Here is a 22,076-nt window from a genome sequence, read left to right on the forward strand (position 1 = left end):
AGCATATCCACATCCTGAGCATTGTTAAAGGGTGTTTCACCGATTGAGGTCAGTGCAGCTGCTACTTGGCCTTTGCTCTGTATGTTGCCCTGGTTCTACAACAGCAGCGTCTCAGCTTCACTCAAGGAGAAATCCGTTCCTCACGGCTTTATTAGTCGCTGTACCTCTGGTAGTCAGTGGGAATGAAAGAACACTAGTTATGAATGAAACAGTGCTTCTGTGGTTTCAAGGTGACCGCCTGAGTTTGTGACTTTGAAACTGAATATCAAGTAAAGTCCAAAGTCTTTTATTTTTAACTAACATAACAAACCATACTGATTTCTTTTCACTTTCATATTAACATGGTAATCATATATCTAATATTCCTTCCCCCCATTAATCACTGGTACTGATTTTAGTACTTATGTGTAATAATATCAGGCTCTATTCTATTTCTTTATTCCTTTTTCAATAATGCATATCCATTAGTTCATCATCTCCTTCTTTCATGCAAAAATAATGACATTTTTAGAAAGTAATCAAGTCATCAATAAAAATAAAAGCAGTTTCTCCATAAATGTTTATTTATAGCTGATGCATTCATGATTTTATAACTGTACATTTAGTCATATTCAGTATATACCTGTATATATATATATATATATATATATATATATATATATATATATATATTACACATATTTAATATATACAGGTATATACTGAATATATATAATATACATTTAATAGGATATTTAATAGAATATATTTGACTTTTGAGAAGTTGCACTAAACATTATGGTCTCAAAAGATTTAACCTTACACTTTTGATACTAGACACAATGTATATGTATTGCTCCATATGACAACAGCTCATCATAATAGTTGGTGTGTGGAATTATCAAGCATGTAGAGCTTGTGTTCTCAAAATTTTGTTCACAAAGCAACAGAACCAGAAGTTAGCTAGCTTTCGTTCATGAGGTTTACAAAGCTAAAAATGATTTGTTTTATCATTGTTATCCAATTTTCCCCCATGTTCCCCCTAATTTGGATGGCTTTTTTAATTTATTTTTTTAATTTATTTTTTATTTTATTAATTACCCAACCTGTACCTAACCCCCCAATCGCACACTATGCCTCCGTCACCACTGAGGGCTGACTAGCATTCGGCCCCTTCCGATGTGTGCACAGTCGGGCTAGCACTGCAGCGAAGCGATGTGGGGGGAGAGCCCCATCTACCCATCCTGGAAAGAGCAAGGCCAGTTGTGCTCCCTTAGGGCCTTGGCTGCCAATAGCTAGCAGCACGGCCGAGATTCGAACCAGCGATCCTTTGATAATAATGACCGCACCTTCCTTTTTATTCAAGTTGTTTTTATTCTGGATTTAGTTGTCTTTTTACTGTTTATTTATTTATTATCTATGTTTTTGCCATTTTAAGTTTTTCTATTTTTCTATTAACTATTTTTGCTTAAATCAAATTTTTACTTTTGGATTTAACTTTTATAATAGTGATTATAATTCCTATTTTTTTCTACAATTTTCTACTATTATAATTTCTTTTTTTTCTCATTTATACATTATGTATTATCTCTGTGAAGTTGTGAATAAGGGTCACCATCTATGTATTAAATACATGTTAAAAGAAAATAAATCTCAAAGCTGTAAAACATAGGCCTGGAGTGTGTCTTTGGTTCAAGATCTCAATCACTGTGCAGGAACACAAGGAATATACTCTGTGCTTGCCTTCTGGTGGTCATCCAAGATTCATAGAACCTCAGTGTAAGCAGTGTGCTGTAGACTGGTTCTCACCCAAATAGCTTTTACCTCTTATTATAAGATCAAAGTCAAAGTGCTCACACTGAAAGACCCATCTTTGGATTTTTCCATTACATTTAACAGAAGCAGGCAAGCAGTGATTGATGTCACTCATAATCTCACTCATCTGGAGCTCTTTCACTTACTCTTGTATGTTATTCTTGTGATGGTATCTCTGTTCAGCATCCGGTTCAGAAATGAATTTGAAGTCTCTGATATCTGGAATTAGAAAAGGGGGGAAAATGATGAGAGGAACAGAAAAAGAGACTTTGATGCGAGTGTAACAGCATTAGTGATTTGGTGTAGCACAACACCTGGCATGATTGTGTATTGCTGAGAGAAATGTAAGCTGCGAAGGCTTCCTGACAAATTCTCAAATGCGGTGCCCGCTGTTAGCAACTTATACTGCTACAGTAACCTGTCTGGAGAGAGTTTGAGAAACAGAGCTCTTAATTGATGTTACCACCCACTTTATTCGCTAATTTGAAAGACTTCAGGTGCTTTTACTGATTAGAATGAAATGTGCTTCACCGCTCCGTCTCTCAGCTTTTCACCTCCTCATTTGGGCAACTGGCCTTCGAGAACTAAAGGCTAGTTTAAAGACGACTCTGCATAATCATGAAGGGTTTCTCTTTTTAGAGACATAATTACTGCGGGGCTGAAGTGTAGGAGGGAAAAGAAGTGCAAAGACAAGTTAAGCAAAACCTTTTTTTGACACTGTAAAATTTTGCTGTGGCTTCAAGCATGACCTCTTGTGACGGTATAGCCACTGTTACTGCTTATTGTTTCTAGAAGAAAATAGCTGACTTTCTTCCACAGCCATCCTCCACCATTTTGTATCCGTCTGCGCAGTGACTGTGCACATTTTGCTGTCCTTGGCCTTTGTGATGGAGCGCTCATACCACTTATACTCAGGAGGGAGTCCTTCCTGGCAGCCTGGTGCCATGACAGGGAACACAGCATGAGGCAGCTGAGACAGGGGCTCTGAGGCTGACGCATGTTATGATGGGAATAAGCATCCCACACTGCCTGCAGGAAAATGCCACTGAACCCACTAAGCGATGCCTTACAATTCTAGAAATGATAAAGGAGGTTTTGAAGTCACAAAAGGAGAAAAAAAGAACAGTACTGACCACTAATACATCATGATGCTGCATTTCTTCTGTACTGTGGAATAAGACTAAGTAAAGCAGACCACCACTAAAGACACTGAGAGGAAACAGTCTGAACAAATGACATTTCAGCATGAAAAACCTTGTTTCTCTAAAATGGCAACTTCTGCGGACCTCGTCCTGAGATGGAACAGGAGGGCGAACTCAAGGGACTATTGAGACCCAACCATCCCTTGTTGGTGTGGTGAATAAGGGAAGAAACGGAAAAGACTGGGTGGAGGTGGTTACGAAGTTAGTTCGACAAAGGGTTTGAGGGCCAGGAGGAGTTCTTCTCCATAAACTTAGCTATGTCAACTCTAATTTAGTGGAGGAAGAGAAAAAATGGTCTTGTTGTCCAATGGAAGTCATTTGGGACATTTCTACTGGTCCACTCATCAAGAAATTCTGATACTATGTAAAACTGTCAGACTCAAATGATGTCAAAAGTGAAAACGGCAAAAATGGAGATACAAGGTTTTCGCATGACAGCAATGCTTTGCTGGTACTCTTCACTTTTACAGAGTCACAGTCATTTTTCTTGCTTTCTGGATGCTGAAGAGCTGAACAAACAGAATGGGTGCACTACGAACAAAATTGAGTGAATTGAGTTGGACAATTGTGCTTTTACACATTTTCCAGCTTGAGGCAAACTGGCTTCCATTTCCTACAGTGAATGAAAGGAGCGATGCAGCGGCCATTCCAAATGGACAGAGGGCAGATGGGACTCGCTCGCGCTCACGTACGGGCACCGATGACTGAGCTCAAGATTGACATTGGCAATCTAATTAGATTAGCCTGAACTTTCATCCTGAGGGAGAAAATAAAGTGAGGGTCCATCATAGCTGTGCAGACATTTCTTTGAACAGCTTTTGAAGAGAGCAGGTTATTTCCTAACTTTTTTGCCTCTGGAGTGACAGGAAGATAGAGGACAACTTGCTCAGCTGCAGTCTGGTAATTGCGTGGCTAATTGTTCTTGTGATTTGTTGGGGTTTTTTTGTGTGAGTAAACACACTGACCTTCAACAGAAGGTATAATTTATTTCTACACAAAAGCATTATTGACGTGCAAATGCTCCTGTCAGACTGTGTTGTTTTTCTTTAGCGGTGCAGACAGGGCAGTAAAAATGAGGAAATGATGCTTATTTGAGTGATTGCAATAATAATAAAAAAACAACATGTTCCTTATACATTTCTGACTTATTTATCCAGCTTTGCTTGGTCTACAGAAGAACTTACCTTCATGAATATAGACACTATCACCAACCCGTTTGGACTCTTCGCAGCTTCTGTATAGTTTGTATACAGCTCATGGTTGTAGTGAATTAGCTGAACCTGGGCAAATAGAAAACAAAGGGTCAATATTGACTCAAATATCCAGTTATTTCTCACTGATCATCACTGCATCTCCAAAACAGTAGACTTAATTCTGCATGTCGTTTTTGCCCGCAATGTTTGATGAGATGCATTAAGCACAGAAAATCTGCCACAGCTGGGAAAGGGCTAGGAGTAGGAGCAGGGGGAGAGGAGTTGGGGAGAGGAGTTGGGGGTAGGGGGGCAGAAATAGGGAGGAGGGTGGAGAGGTGGCTAGAGTAAACATGCTTGGTTTATTGTAACTGTTGGTTGGTATTAAAATTAGAATGTATTCATGAAAAAATATGCCAAAGCTTAACACTAGTAACTCCTGTGTTTTAGTTAACATGATATATGAAAAAATCTCTTGAAGAGTACCATTCAATTTTTGTACCTTTCATGAGTACATGGCTGTATTGACTGACAGACAATTGCACCCAAAATATCATCAAATAAATGTTTTTTTAATGTTTAATTTCCCTCATTACATATATTAACATTCATTTATTAAAAATAAAAAAGGTTTTTGCTCAAATTGTTTTTACGGTCTATGTGCAATCTCAATTTGATTTACCACCCTGTCACACTAACTTGTTTTGTCTATAAATAACATTCTCTTGCTTTAAATGACCTCCCAAAAAGGAACTGACATCATTTGAGCCCTGGGAGCACCCAAAAATAATAATTTCTTTTTATATGTTTATTTTTTGCTTTTTTAATGTTAAACAGGGTCTGTTAAGCACAACCCAACCACCCCGTCACGCAAAACAGGAAAACCAGTTTTCATATAGCTTTTTAAATTTTCCTTCAAATTGATCGGCATGTGTGCTATGTCAGTAACTTGACCCTTATGAAGAACTGCTGCCATTTTTGGATGAAATGTACCACTCCGTCACAGTTTATTGTGAATAATGGCTCCCATGTCCCAATATATAAAGAACACTGTTCATAAGGATGGTTTTTCTGAGGTGGAAAATGTTTTTGTTGTTTTTTTTAACATGTCTTTCATGTTACAGAATTTAAAATAAAAGTTTTGCTGAATGATGCTCCTAACTTAAGTGAACATAGACTTCATTTAGTACACAATGTTCATACAAGGAAAATGGAGCTACATTTGTAATACAACAAATAATGTCAAGCTACAACAGGAGGTTAAAGAAACTGTAGTAGAACATTGTGGGAAGTTGCTATTTTAGTACAAGCTCAAAAATCAACTAGCTTGAATAATTAGGACTGTTCTGTGAAACTCAAGCCTTTCTTGCACCTAGCTGTGTGCTCATCTGGTTGAGATGCCAAGCCCCTGTCAAGTCAGGTGGCTCTGCTCCCCAATCACAGGTATGCAGCTGGCTTCTCTCCTTGTTTGAACATGCCTGTCAAGTTTAAATTTGAATTCTTTGTGATGCACAAGCAATCTTCCCTCAGCAAATTACCCGAACGCACAGCAAGCCGGCAACAAAGGTTTAAGACTAAGAATTTGAGCAGAGGTGAGGCCACTATTGCTTGCATTCTTCGGAAGCTGTGAGCAGGAAACGACGCTGTTTAGAGAGATAGAGGAGCTTAAAGAAATTTATCATAAACTACTTTCGACGAGATACAACAAACATTAGTCATTTTCATTTTAAAACAACATTCCTCAGAGTGCATAAGCACTTCCCTCTTCCTCAGGCTCATGTCTATGCGCAGAGTACTGCAATAGGATTGTGCAATATGATGATAAGTTTTTGCTATCATCATAAATTATCTCATAATATATTTTAATGAGTATATTATGTACTGTCGGAATCTTTGGAACACCGAACATCTGCATGTGTTATTAAGATAAATTACAGAAAGTCTGTAAACAACAGAAATCATATTTTATCACTGTTGTGGAAAAACCTTGTGCAGGTTTTTTTTTACTTTTTCAACATGATTTGAACACGCAGTTGTCAAAATTTCATGATAGACCAATAGCAATGCTCCAAAATAATCATTTCAATATCAGTATAGAAAGGAACATGGTATTGATCCACTAATATCATGTAATGAAAATGTGTTCATGGTGCAGTGTTTGCTGTATCTCCCACCCGCAGACCACAATATGTGCATATATCTGCATAGTAAAAATCAGTTTATAGCTGGAGCCAGAAGATCAATTTCTAGAAATTTCTTTCCCTGCATGGTTTTGAAGGAGAAGTAAATAATCACAATAAAAATTGTGGTTCATAGTAATTATGAAATATGCAAAAGCGGCATCAAGGAGCGACAGAACGTCTATAAACTTAATCAAGGGTGGAGGAAGTGATTACCGAGCGAATGCTGATTTGATTAGATTTTTTTTCCTGAAGGTGAAAAGCAGCCAGTGCTGCTTTTCCCAAACTCCCACACCAGCAAATTGCCTGAGCTGGAAAAACAGGGTTGGGCCACAGATCCACACCGTGCCAAAAAGATCAGGAGATACACAGTGTAGAGGAGCAGACAGCACAATAATGAGTTCTGGAGAGGAGCACGGAACCCAGGGTGAGAAATAGACACACACACACACACACACACACACACACACACACACACACACACACACACACACACACACACATACACACAAACATACAATTATTGTGTTTGGCAAAGCTATGAGAGTCAAACTCATCTAAGTTTTACCCAGACTGAGTCCAAACTCTGCGGGGGCAACCACGAACAAGTCTTTGGAATATTGCTCTCTCTCCCACTCTATCCGGCACTCTCACATTTATGGATGTGCTAAGAGCCCAGATGCTCATCTCAATGGAGCCAGAGGGATCTGGAGGATGTGCTGACAGAGGGAGAGGTGCTGAACAGTATCGGTGGCGCGTGTTCGGCAGTGTGTCTCCTCTGCAGCGCAGCCGGACCTGTCATTCAGCCGGAGAGGAGGTGTCGATAGAAGACAGCTTGTACCTCTGGTGGGGCCCCCTGACAAGCTCTTTATTGTGTGATAGCTGGCCTGGGCCCGAGAATGGGCGAAATATGAAGACAGTAAGTCGATAGCAGGAAGAGGGGTGGACAGCGCTAACAGGCCAAATGAAAAGCGGCCGTCTGGAACCACCATCCAATAGCGGATGAATCAGAGCGTGCGCTCATAAAGCAAATAAACAGACAGCCCTAGACTACAGCCTGCAATCCAATTTGATTACAGTAAAGGAGGCTGTTGGAATTAAGCTAGCCTGTAGAGGTGCACATAGCCTCACTCTCTTTGTGCGTCACCGCCCAGCCCCCCACTCCCTCAAAAAAAAAAAAAAGAAAAAACTACAGCAGCTACAGCCAGAATAAACTTACAGACAAAGTGGCATCACCTCCATGGTTGAATAACAAATCATTATGAAACAAGAGGCAACACTGCATCTCTTAGCAAAGAAAAACAAGGCCTGGTCTAAATATCCCCTGCTGTAAATATCCACTGCTCAAAGCGCTATCCATGTACAGAACTCCAGAAGGAAGGTGTTTATTACCGAGAGTGAGTCCTGCTTCGGTATGCGCAGGCTTTCACGTCATCTTGGAATAACTAACTGTGGCTGAAAACGCAAAGACCATGGCGCGGTTTCAATGATTTCCTATTTATACTCAGCACTTTGCCGTATTTAGCAAATGTGAAAATGTGATTTTAATGAGCAAATTTGCTCCAGCATCTACGCACTGAACTGAGATGGTAATGTGTTATTTCTCCAGCACTGATAATTAGAACTTCATGAAAATATATTAGGGAAAAAATGCTGAAACAGAAGTGTGCAGAATATTTATAAATACAAAATGTGATTTGCTTTGCTTTTAATTTGTTATTAGAAGAACACCACATTCTAATTTTTATGTGTGAGATTGTTTCATTTTCATCTTCTTCATCCCTTCGAATCTGACGCTCTTTGCATTCTAAAGTGAAAAAGAAAAAAAAGCTGAAGACTTTCCACATCTAAAGTATTCGTCAGCAATGACGTTTGACTGCTCTGCGTCCTCACAGTCTTTATGATAAAGGTCCCAAAAAGGAATCTTTGGAGCAAGGCCAGACAAGAACCACTCTTGGCTTTCCAAAGAACCTTTAGGTAAGACTTTATTTGGATAGTCCACTGTAGGTGCTTTGTGTAGAGGCTTAGATTGGAATTCACACCATTAAACTAATTTATTAATAATTATTTTTCAATTACTCTTAATAATTGAGAAGTTGTATGTACATTTAATATTTTTAAGGGTTTAACTGATTACATTATATGTAAATAAATATTTGGAGAACATTATGCAATTAAAACCCTGTAACTAACCCCAAATGTATTACTTTTTAGTTTTTTGGGCTAATACCGATCACAGTCCAGCTCAATCGGCTGATAACGGATATCGGGTACGCAACAGGATGTCACATTAACCTTTCCAGGTAAATGTGGTAATGCACCATGCTCTCGTCTCTCAAGATGAAGTGGACTTCACTTGTAGAATTAACTGCATTTAAAAACTTGGTGAAACTCCGAGCACAAGCTGAGAGAGCCTGTGAATTCCCATGCAGAAGCTGCACTGTGGTATTTGGTTAGCAGTGTTAATTGTCTGTACTCTCAATGCTAAAAAAAAAAAAATCACCAGACTAACGAATACAGCGCAAGGAGTGGAGTACGACAACGGCTTTAATTGGTTTCTGCACCTGTGCGCGAGCACCGTAGTAGAGCAGTCTAGCAGTAGAGCAAGGAACTGCAGCACCATTCACAGAGCTGCTGTAATAGTTAACTTATGAATATGATCTGATCGGGTTTCGGGATCGGCAAGTTGGAGAAAAATCAGCCGATCGTCAATGGGACATTTGGGCTGAAAATCGTCAGATACAAATATATGTGATTTTTGATCGACATCTGAATATGTGTAGATATACCTACAATTCTAATCCCAGACCTAATACTGGATCTCATCCTAACCCTAACTCAAAACCTGTTGCTGACCCTGACCTTGTTCTGAACATAACTCTGGTCCAAACCCTAACCATAACACATAAGACTCAACCGAGTTTCCTTAGAACATTTTGAACATCTCTAAATAATCTAGAGGAGGCTGTGCAAACAAAGTGTACAAGCTTCATACCAGTTAAAGTCTTTTCTTCCCAAAACCATAGATCCAAGCCAAGAACCATGTAGGAGCCTTTGTGCCTGAGAGTGCAGGTGTGTAGTGTGTGCAGTGTCATGACCTGCTCTCCTCAATACAAGAGTGGAAGTGTATTAAATCCAGGCATCACTGTGGATCTCATAAAAGCTGCTGGCAGCTTGTGGAGATAGGTGATGTTCTGTCTAATATAAACTCAGTATTGTGTGTTGTTCCTGCATGTTTGTGCTATCCGGCCATTGATCTCAGCATTTTCTATTTGACAAGCATCCATGTAACCTTCATCTTCCACCAGTGCTCAAACAAACCGTATCACTTATCGCACACAAGCGATGTGATATGACGTACTGAACGAGTTCTCTGAAACACTCTGTAGCAGGTATTTGGGAACATTACTTTTATCAGTAGATCATGTTTACAAGACCCCTCCTCCACTTCCATATATGCCTTCCACAATATGTTTTGCTCATATTCCTTTAAAGATCAATCTTGTTTGCAGCCCATACAACACGAGGATAACAGCTGAGAGATCTGGCAAAACTAGCTCAGCAGGCTTTGGAAGAAGTTTCTAAGTAACACCCTGAATGCTTTATTGCTCATTTGATCAGTGGTGTTTCATTTTCAGCTAGTGTGTGAAGGCCTGGATCAGAGAGTGGGAAGAGTAAATTAACCCAGAGGTGTTAGAGTGCATTTGCAGCGTCCTTCTAACGGAAGCAAACAGGGCTCAAATGCAATCTTCTGATATTAGGGAACAAAGGTAAAAGGAAAAGAAGTGAGGGTGGAGAAATAGAGTCTGTGAGGCATAGGCAGATATTAAATAAGGCTTAAAAGCCTGGTTGATTTTGAATGCAAAACAGCTACTGTTGGAAAGATATCGATCATATTCACGTTACTCTGCTGCTGCATTAAAGGCAGTGCCAAAGACCAGCGGTGCCTTCCTAAGAAGCGCGGCGGAAGGCCGAAGAAAGATGTGCTAGTGTCAAGCGGAGAACGATAATGGCTTAGTAATGAAGAGTAAACAGACAAAGCCAGGCATCGGTGGCCGGGTCACAGCTTGCAATGCCCTGATAGACAGTCTCCACTTTGTTTTATTATTATTTAAATATCGGCTCCCTTCCACAGGGGGAGGGGAACGAAATTATAATCATTAATTATGGCGGATTTGCCTGTCAGGCTCACGGTTATTTTGTTGCCGTTCTAATCGCTGGTCTTATTACTCCCAAAGAGAAATGTCAGGCCTGCACTGACTGGTGACTTTATCAAATGATGGAGGCTGCAGTGCAGTGCTTTCTAAAATTACACTGTTAGCTTAATTGAGATGCTTTACTCAGCTATTGTGGCTTTGTGAAAGAGCACTGTGGTCTGGATCTGAACAAAGCAACCCATTAACAAAGGCAACTGAGATCATTTTAGCACAAAAAAAGAAAAGGAAAGGAAAGGAAAGAAATGCAGTGCATCATAAATACAAAGAGCTTTTTTTCTGCTAAGGTATGGCCAATAAACAGCTCGCAGTCATGCTCAGTGTTGTGGGCCAGGAACAACAATCTCAAGTTTGTGTTATTTAAACCTGATGCAACATACTGCAAGATAAACATCTCATGAAATGCCTTCCCTACAGTTTGCCATTGTGCTTATTTAGAAACACATACAGACGCTGTTATATTAACTGTGATTTAATTCCTTTTTTATTTTTTAGAGATTATTTGTCAATTGATATCAAGTTACTCTTTATATTATATATTATTCTTATAAGTTGTTAAGAAAGCCATGATGCACACGTGTTAGTATAAATGAAAGATAAAAACATGGCAAAGAGACATTATTTTATTATTTTAAAATTATAGTACATCTAGGTTTGCATAGTCTGAGACCACTAGTGAAGTTGTATTTTGCAATACAATTATAATAGTGTAGTTACATGTTTTATTACTTTGCTCATCCACTGAACGTTTCCATGATCTCAGTAAGAGCATGGACTGAACAAAGATTCATGTTTTTGCTACATTGTTTACATTTGATCTGGTAGATTTGTGCTTTATGTTGCAGTTTAGAGAGCACACTAAAGACCATAGCATGATATACATAGATATGTCCTGTCATCATCACCTACATTGGCTGCATCTCCCTATACTTAACTCCCCACAGAGGGGTGGATACTCCCGCCATGAGCTCCTGCCATTCACTTTTTTCCTGTTTTTTTTTTCTTCTCATATTGTTTAATGGGTGACAATAGCCTGCCCTTAACCTCCTATCATTGGTTCGCAAGTCTGAACCACCCACAAAAAAGTATTTTTACACTGCACACCTTTTTAGACAAAATTGTGGCCCTTTACTCCTATTTGGTTTGGACCAAAGGTCTGAAAGTCTGGACCAAACACGGTAGGTGATTAAAGAAAAAAATATATATTTCTAATTTTCTAAATGTTTTCATGATTGGACAGCACATATCTAAAATTCCAGGTCCAGATTGTCCAGAACAAATGGGAAGCCTGGAAAAGTTGCTATTTTATATTTCAACATGAATCAGTGTTTTGTTCTCTTTGGCTTTAATGATAACAAGGCCCATTTGGCATAGACTCTTCTGGTTTGTGGAAAGGCCTCTGATGAGTAGATCAGATCCACCTGAGAGCCGTTGGAACCAGCTTCAATGAAAGAGACAATCAAATAGTTTGCACAAAGCTGTAAATGTGGTCAATACCACAACCTGGCTTAAATGTAAACATATTTAACCAGAAATAGTGATTCATTAGTTCTTCTTCATTTTCTTGCTATACACCTTTTCTTTCTTGTACATTTTTCAACATTTCATCAATTCTGTTCTGTTTAAATGAAAAAAAAAACAACAACAACAAAAAAACAAATCTGATTTTCAATGTAGTCCTCATAGGTTTGGGCCCTATTGTATTCTTTACCACAGCAAAACCAATACTGAGGTTGCTTTGTGTCCTGTCAGCTCCTGCTATTGACTTGAGATGCTCACTTTACTCTGCTAATGGTCTCAACAGATCAGTTCAAAAGCCAAAAAAAAAAAAATTGAGAACCATATTGGACACTTTGATGTGTCTTGTGGTCCAGCCCTGTGCAGCACAAAAAGGGGGCTCTCTCAGCTTACCTCCCCGGAGAAGGCTTGGCCATTGAGGAGATGCTCAGAGCCCTGGCCATCTTCACTGCCAAAGTGTAACCTGATTTCTTCCAGCCGGTGGCTGTACGTCATTGGGCCGCCGGAGATGTTCACCAAGTGTTCCTTGTCCAATCGCAGAGAGACGTGGCGGCCAGTGTTGTACATGGTCCCTCCCACCTTCAGAGAGCAGATGAATGGAGAAGAGCGGTCAGGCACATTGTCAAATACTGTTCATCAGAGCAAGGAGTGTGAGAGAAAGAGAGAGAGAAAGAGATAGAGAGAGACAATGATCAAGTAGGGAACTAGAAACAGTAATCTGGCTCTGTTAGACTCAGGGTAAATAACAAACCACAAACCTCCGCCTTTATCTCTTGACCTTGTTGTCTGTTTACTTTGTGCTACAGAATGAGTATGGCGGTGAATCACGGAGCGAGAGCTTTAAGTCCATAATTAAACCATTGTATTCCCACACTGAGTGATACAACGGTACTGTATCATCAATGGAAAACACTTCAAGTACACAGAGGGTGGAATTGGAGAGGTAGTAAAGGCACGGCGAAAGAGCCGGGTCTTCAAAGCCGCAGATGCTCGGAATCAGCTTGGAACTGATTGGATGTGAGGCTTTAAGGAGAGAGCACAGTGATACAAGAGCCCTGGATAACGATCTTTATCAGTGTACGTGTTTATTTATTTATATTCTGGAGTAGTTTCCAAGTTGGGCATTGATATTCCAAACACGAGTCTAGAAAGGCTTCCATGGCTCTTATCTTGCCTTTTCTTTTTTCACCCTTTCCTCTCTCTCCCTCTCTCTCTCCCTCTCTCTTCTTTCTCCCTCTCTCTTTTCCCTTTTACCACTTGCCTTCAAAATGATTTTCCCTCTCCAAATTCCCAGAGAAAGAGGCCTGCCCACACATCGTAAATATTTTATAGAACTTCTGAAAAATCAATGATTTGAAAGAAGCGAGGAAGAGAGAGAGAGAGAGAGAGAGAGAGAGAGAGAGAGAGAGAGAGAGACTGTGTGTAGATGAGTGTACACAAGAAAAAGAGAGAGAGGGAGAGAGAGACCTAGCTCGAGTGCCAAAGGCGAAAGAGGGAGAGCAAAGAATGTGCAGCAGCACTTAAAGGATTACCAATGCGCAGAGTTACCTTGGGGTGTCGGACTTACCCAAGAAAAGGGCGAGACATTTTCCAAACCCTGAAGAGGTCATTTTTCACTGATTATTCATGAGCTACAGATGGTCTAAGGTAGACTGAAAACCCTTCATTGTTTGGTTCCAAGGCTTAAAGGAATAAAAGAAAACACAGGAGAGTGGAAAAAAACTTATCTGTAGGCCAACTAAAGCTGCGGGGGAAAAGAACGTGCTTTGTGTTGGAGTTGAATGAAGGCAATATATGGGCCCACAGAACATTTCTTTCCACAAGATATATCTACTGAACCCGAATACTGTTTTATTAGGAATTACAGAAGGCCTATACTGCTCTTTATGGCCTGCTTTTCCATATAGATTGGGATTCAGCTTTTTTGGTTCGGCTTCAGCTTTTTTTTGAGTCCCCCCCTTATATTGTATCACTGCTGTGATTTCTCTTGACTTGCTACAGCCCACTGTAACCATACTGTTCCCCCACAGAGTGATCTTCACGAAGGCCCACAGACTGCATTAAATGCTTCATGACGTCTTTCGTATTAGAAAAAAGGAGCGCACTGTAAACCAACTGCACTTGATGGCGGCGTTTATGCAAGGTACAGTCAACTTGACACGGCTCACAGCAGAATGCTAACCCAGGTCGGCTTCACAGGCAGTCAGTATCTCATAAGCTGTGGTCCTGCGTGGGACACATCATCGACCGACTTCACGGCTCCTTCATCTTCGCTAAATGCACCAAGCTGTTTGACTCTGCGTCTCGCATAGCATCATTTGTATTAATGCCTTCAGAATCAGGAGAGTGAATGCTTTGCTGCACTTTAATTTCTTAATGTGACAGTTTTATGTATAACACCCCACATTGCTCTGACAACAATTGTAATTACAGCAGGGAGCGTGGCTGTTTGCGAAGCGCTCAGCGTTGAAGATGGAAGTGCAGAGTGTGCTGGTGAGTGTTGGCTATCAGATGCTCGCGCTGCTGGGGGGTCGTGGTAATTTTGGCCGGACGTTACACGTAATAGGCAGAGATTATTAACCTGTATTAAAAAGCCGTTTCCAGACATACGGTATGATTATGTTATTGCCACTGCAATGCTGTGCGGCTGTTATCCGCGAAAGAAAGAAGAAAAAAACAATATCCGAGTCATCCACATGGAGGCAGCTGACATTTTGTGTTATGAATTAAAGAGTACATCCGCTCTAAATATCAGCGGGGCTCCGGCCCTCTCAAAAATGTGCATTACAGAGTTGATAACGAGCATTCAAAGGCAGGGCTTAGCTGAATGGCTTAGCTGAAATGCTGACAAGGTAGAAAGCAGCCAATCGGAGGCTTTTCTGCTTCAAATATCACTGTTCATTGCTACATAATTATTAGAAACTGAATTTTCAACCTCTAGGGGGTGCTCTAGCCGAGTCTGGAACAGCAAAAGTGTTTATTTATTGCTCTAAAATGGCTTTTGTTGGTTTGTATGTTTCTACAAATGTTTATAGATCAAAAATATGAATATTTTCAGAGTTTAAGCCATGAATGTATGCTACTAAAAAGCATGCCAGGTGTAAATTGTGAAAACCTGATCACACTACGGGGCACGGAGTGCCACAACATTAGCGAAAGGTCCCAAACCGGTATATATTTCTTTGGAGACAGCAGGTCCCCAGACCAAGAGAGAAGCTATTAATTGAAATCATCTTAGCAAAGATTAATAAGCCAAAAGCCTGGATCTGGTAAACATGTTTTTTTTTAATTTGTCGAACAGCACTACTGAGAATCTGCAAGCCAAAGGCCAGTCATTAACCGTGGGTAATACTCACTGGGAAGGTAATGATGATTGCATGGTCTGAAATGCAATAACATGATGTAATTGTTATGCTCTGGTGAAACAACAGTGAAATAAAGATATTAGAGGAGTGTATGAACTGTCAAGGGGCATTGGCTTTATAGTCTCTAAAATTATTTGAAAATGATCTTATCTTTGGTTTAAAGAGAAAATAAAACAATGTATCCCAGCTTCAATCTATTATATGGATCCATCATTAATAGATGAGGCTGCTTCTCACTGGGCCAGTTGCAGAGCAAGTAATAATATGGTTCTTACCATCCTAAGCTATTCCCATCATAACATTAAAGACCAATACATATCCTTTCATTCTCGGAAGTAAAATTTCAAACATTGCGGATGTTTTATTTGGCTCACAAGAAAGGTACCTCAACCCCCCACACCTCGCCCAATGACAAAACATGCTGTATTTGTGCTGTAAAATATTTAATGTGAGGCCAACTTAAACACTAGTAACTGATTGTAGAGAGTCCTTTTTAGTTAACTCAGCTTAGTTTAGTTACAAGCATATACTGAGTCGTACATACCGAACTTGTACTTACTGTCTATAATGTATAGTCTTTGGCTCCTCCCCCTGAATTTGTTTGCAGTGTAGTTCCATTTGCAGGTTTAGACTCCCCCTATCACATGATGTCCCCAGACTGGGAGGCTTTTGGCAATTGAGCAATGAGAAATTAAGCAATGGGATTTACACTTATGATCTCCTCATACTTGAGGAGCAGCAGTTAGTTGGTGTGGCGCAACAGATAACACCACTACCTGCCACTGAGCTACCACACCATGTGGGAGACTGGGGTTTGATTCCTGGTCTAGGTGACTATGCTGCGCTACACCAATAAGAGTCCTTGGGCAAGACTCCTAACACTACACTGACCCACCTCTGTAATACGAGTTACCTTGTAAGTCGCTCTGGATAAGAGCGTCTGCTAAATGCCATAAATGTAAATGTAAATGTAGTTAGACTGTAGGGCCGGTCTAGAGCTATTCTAAGTAGATGCACATTTAAGTTCTTTCTTATACACATACATGGTTTCAGGGCTTTAGAATGGTGTCTTACAGCCTGCTTGTTAAAAGAATAAATTTAAATCTCATCTCGACGTTTTTGGTCAGGAGTCTGAAAATATGGTTCCATGTGATAGAAGGAGTCCTGACCTGCAGATGGGAATGAAGATTAATGAATTCAATTGAAATTATTAGAACTATAAAAAAGGCTCCGCTTAAATTGTAATGTTGACAAAACTGAGATAGGAGAACATTAGACTACACTAAGTATAAAAAAGCAAAAAACAACTCATTTACTGCATTCATTTGCTGCACCATTTTAACATGGTGTTAAACATTTCACAGTGTAAACACAGCAATTATTTGTTTTTTTATGTATATATATATATATATATATATATATTTTTTATTATTATTATTATTTTTTTTAAACTCTTCTATTCTTAACATGTTTATTGTCTGTTGGATCTAGGTCCACCACAAACATTGTAACAAAACTTTGGCCCCTGTGACTACATTTTTGGAAACTTAGAACTTTCATTGCCTTTACTAAAGGACCCTTGAACAAAAGGAGTTTAAGAGTGAATCCCCTTATTTAGGACTGGCAGCAGTAGGCACAGCACTAGTCCAAAGTAACACATCCAAAGTAATTAAAAGCTACAGGAAAAACAGACACTAGAAAGACACATCTGGGTAATTAATCTGTGCCAAGTACACATTAGGCGTCTGTGATTTCCATTTCCCCAAATCATCATCCATCTCCCACTAAAGCAAGTCTATGATAAATGAATAAAAATTGCGATCAAAATGGCATCCTCCCATGTGGTCCAAAGTTGATTGGAAAACAACAGAAGGTCAAACCCTGTGGTGGATTGTTCCAAGTTCCTTGCGGGTCTTGTGGTTCGGGCAATCATAAAAACATTTTAATACCATTGCCGGCATCCTGCAGAGTGCACCTGAATCAAGGTTAAAGCGTAATGTATTTGATTAAATGACAAGGTGTGTGTTTTTTTCATTAAGGTGACAGAGGCGTGATGCTGATGAATAAAATATCAGCCTCCTCTGGGTGCTCAACTCAGCCGAGTAAAATCGCAAGCTAAAGAGGAAGACGCATCCTCTGAATTGTCAAATTAATTTCCAGCTCAGTGGAACCGGTTTCCGGGATGCTGTTGGGTGACACCATGCATTTGGAGGCTTTTTAAGCCCTGTTTAAAATGTCAACAATGAAATATTGTGAAATGAAAAGCGATATGATGAAAAGGACAGGGGAAAAGAGTAGGAGAAGTCCTTATGCGTATTCATGTTTATTTTGACAGTTGATAAGCGAGGTGATATGCCTTGATGTCTCTTAGTTGGGTGCAGCTGGTATGCAGTTTTCGTTTCGTAGCGCCTCTCCGCATTGCCAATGACTCCACCTTCTATTTAATTAGCCTTTATAGATCCACTTCTTTTAAATCAGGCTAAGCCAAAATGAGTTTTGTAAACAAAATATACAAGAAGCAAAATATAACAATTTAAATATATATATATATATATATATATATATATATATATATATATATATATTTTTTTTTTTTTTTAAATAATATACAACATATTTAAGAACCAACATATGGCATAGTTTTATAAAAGTATTTTCAATTTACACACAAAATATTTAAGAAACACAATGCAGCATAGTTTTATAAAGTATGTAAAAACTCTAATTCAAGCCCTATAAGAAGTTTTAAATGTTGTCCACAAATATTTAAGCAAAATATAGCATAGCTTTATAAAATATGCTTAAAACTCAATTTAAAACCCTAAAATTAGTTTTCCCATAAGACAAAATGTTTGGTCACCTGTGCTTTAAAATACTTCGGACTAAACAACTATAGCAAGAATCGTTCTATATAGTACTGATACCCTCTTGGATTCTACATAGTAGAACCTTTTTGCTGCTTTATAGATGCACTTTTAAAATATAGAGATTTTCCATCATAGAGAAGAACCATTTACCCATGTAAAGAAATATCTAAGCATCTAAATGGTTCTAGGAGTTGGCATACATATAGAATAACCATTTCCTCCCTTAGAGAACCCTTAAAGAACCCCTTATATGTGTATTCATGTTTATTTCGACAGTTGATAAGCTTGGTGATATGCCTTGATGCCTCATACCTGGGCGTGATTGGTATGCGGTGCGGTTTTCATTCACAGAGCCTTGCTCTCTGCTCTGCCAGTCTGCCTCCACCTTCCATTTAATTTCCCTTTATAGATCCACTCCTTTAAATCAGGCTAAGCTAAAAGGAGTTTCAATTTTGCACATGCATTATCACGCATAAATGACCCCTGTGACTCGATTCAATTTAGAATTGATCCAGCAACTGGAAACTGTCATTAATGCCAGTGCCGCTACCGTTTTAATTGCTAACACACTGCTTGGGCTGGAACTCCCTATGCAAAATGCATAATTGCAAAAATAACCAAACTTGCACAATTAAAATATGACTTAAAGTCTTCTGCTGGGTTCACAGCAACACTGCACAATGTATTTTAGAAGCTAAGCAATTCACTTAATTGGTGGTTGCTGAAAAAGGCTTCCAAGTAGAGCTTTACGGGAGCTATCTCTAAGTGATGGAATTAAGAGGTCAGAGAGGCAAAAATCTCACTCAGTCTCATTTAGTTGGAAACAGCTAAATGATGGCAATTTTTTTTACTTGTACTCTAACTCCTCTAACACACATAGAAGAAAGGATAAGGAACGTAGCCGCAGGTATAACAAATTGGATTAGCTGCTTAGCTGACTTGCTCGCTTTACTTTTACTTAAATGGCAGGTGTAAAAGCAGGAGATATCCTGTAATTTGTTGCCTGATCCTGTAATGAACAGCACACACTCGTACTGCATGGCTTCATGTTGTGAGTGTTTCCTGTGAGGTAGCTGAGTGTTGGAGTTGTTAGAACATGGTAGCCCACTTTCAGATGCTCATCTTAACACTAGAATGACAGAAATGGTCACCTAAAATGATACAGCGACCCACTATTTCTACTGCCCTTTACTATATTAGTGCATATTTTCGACTGACAGTCAGAAATTAATATGACAGAGAAAAGCAAAGCTGGCTAGGAAGACCACAGAGCCCATCTTGATCATATACATTACACACAGCTCTTTCTCCCTCTGTTTTAGTGTGTGTGTTATTATGTTGGCAATGCAGGGACATCTGGTTCTTGTCCTCCAGAAAACACTTCTGTACTGACTGTACTTTGAAGGTTAAAATGTCACGTTTTGATTGCAAGTCTAGCCGTGTGTCTGCCGCACAATGTGCAGTTTGCCAGAACGTGTTTATTATTTATTAAATAAATAATAATAACAGCACTTTTACATGTGTAATGACAAAGCAGAAATGCCCTATTTGTTGATTTAATTCTGTCTTTCTATTCGTCTTATTTTGTCATGCCCACTTTCAAGAGTTTCCTCCACCTTTGGTCATATTTGGTGGTATGATCGTATTCGTTACAGCTGTGGACACTGACTATAAAGTAGCTAGCAATGATAATCTAACATTCCAACAGGCTGCTTAACGTTATTTAGAGCTTTTCAGAGCAGAGCTACATAGCTTTCCAACAACGTCTTCAAAGAAGAGGACCTGCATCTGTGGTTGAAGGTGCCAAATTTAAAACCTCCACCCAGACATCCATACATCTGCTCTCATCATTTTATGGAGGGGAAGCTCCATAAAGGTTGTGAAGCTCTGGTCAAGCAGACACACCGGGACAGGTAAGGAGCTAAGAGCTAACCTAAGAGTCTCACAGGCATCCTTGTGGTAAGTAAAGTGGCATGTTATTGGATGAGCTTGTGAAATTTACACTGAATTAAATGGTACGCTGAATATACTAGTACTGGCAAGAACCTGGCGATACGTTATGCATTACAAAACAGCGGTTGTAATTCAATATTTTGCAATATACTGCAATATTGTAAGCAATGCAATCTAAAATATTTTAAAGCAAATTTTAGGAAATATGTAAACTGTTCATTACAAACTGATAATGTATTTAAGTAATTTATACAGTATTGCAAAACATAATATCCTGATACTCAAGTGTATCTATTTTCTAACACCTCTAGAATTTGCATGGTGTGTACATGTGATGGGGATTGTGTTGATGTAGCAGAGTTTATTTGGATGGGAGCATGTTATTTTAATCATGTAACTTCAAAGCACCATTTTTTTCAGTGTAGATTAAGATTTTAAAGAATAAACATTAATTGATGATAATAAAGATGATGATGATGATGATGATGATAATGATGATAATAATGATGATGGCAGTTCTGCAATGGTCCTGCTGTGCTCGCTCTCTTGTTATGGGTTAGTCAAAATAAGGCTAATACAAAAAATCTATTACACAAGTAGTTGAATTCCAGCAGTCTGGTGCTGCCCTGTGCATGGCCTTGCCTTCTTGTTTCTGACACCCAGAGTTCTTTACACTGCATGCCGTCATGCTAACATTTGATTATCTCCTGCTCTCCCACAGACCATGCATACACATTTATTCAAATGGGGTGAAAACATATGCGCAGGACTGCCTGCTGCTGGTGCCACTAAAATAACCACTTTATCTCTTGTTCAGATAGTTCTAAAGAAATGAAAGGAGGATGTTTGGAGGAAGGGGAGGGGTGGAGGACAAAGACGAGGGCTGTGTAGCGTCTGCTGGTTGTTAGTAAGTTGCTGAATCATTAAATAGCTCTTCCTTCTGTTACCGTGCAGCTTTTTTTCTGTTGTCACCGCCAACTCTGCGCTTGCCACATGCATACGTTCAGCAGGATATGGGAGTGCATGTGTACACACAATTCACTCATATGCACACCCCTCACGCGCCCACTCAAAAATCACCCACTGTAAGCTTATTATAGTCATTTGTTCGAGAAGAGAATATGTTGTGAAAGAAAAAGGCATGCTGAATTATTTCAGATCACAGGGAATGTCTCAAAGGAGCGTAATGCAATCCAAGCTCTTAGATCAGCCTGCCAGTTTGTTTCTGATTATAAAACAAAGTAGCTCAAGATGTCCAAATCGGGTTTAGCACCACAAAACAAAAGCCCTTTGTGGTTAATGTTCAGCACCGGAAAAAAAATATTAGAACTACTCTAACAAACAGTGGGACCAGTGACCAAATTTCAGCCCAAGCACTCGTCTGCTCTACCTAAAAATCTAAATCTAAAGCAAGCAAAATGCCACAAATGAACCACTTTTGCTTTCCTAAAGAACTTTTCAGCGCTTATGAAAAGTATTTTCAAAGCTTCAAAAACCTCCACAAAATGTAAAAGCTCTGAACAAGTGTACATTCAAGCCAACCACCATTTAGGAACTTTTCTTTTTAAGAGCGTATTAAAGACAGGTTCAAGGTTTATATGAAAACATGATAGCATAGAGGAATTGCATCACTTGTCTCTGGGACTGCTGCTAGGTTAAATGTGTAATTTTCCTCCCTTTTTTGCAATGTGTCCTCATACTGAAGACTTTAAGATGGAGGATAAAAGAGGTCTTGCACCCACATCAAAGTTGCTTTTTCATATTTTGACAATGTAGTTCACAGAAGGGAGAAC

General features: G+C 39.4%; 1 protein-coding gene across 1 annotated transcript in view; it reads right to left on the reverse strand.

Annotated features, from left to right (window-relative positions):
• ca10a (carbonic anhydrase Xa) overlaps positions 1-22,076 on the reverse strand; it is a 199,276-nt gene that overhangs the window by 10,379 nt on the left and 166,821 nt on the right. The window contains exons 4-6 of the mRNA XM_072667184.1: positions 12,492-12,677; positions 4,181-4,276; positions 1,941-2,013 (exon numbers count right to left, since the gene is read on the reverse strand). Coding sequence (XP_072523285.1) covers positions 1,941-2,013; positions 4,181-4,276; positions 12,492-12,677 — 355 coding nt within the window. The remainder of the gene's footprint in view (positions 1-1,940; positions 2,014-4,180; positions 4,277-12,491; positions 12,678-22,076) is intronic.

This window comes from Salminus brasiliensis, chromosome 22 (genome assembly GCF_030463535.1).
Source record: "Salminus brasiliensis chromosome 22, fSalBra1.hap2, whole genome shotgun sequence".
Taxonomy (NCBI): domain Eukaryota; kingdom Metazoa; phylum Chordata; class Actinopteri; order Characiformes; family Bryconidae; genus Salminus; species Salminus brasiliensis.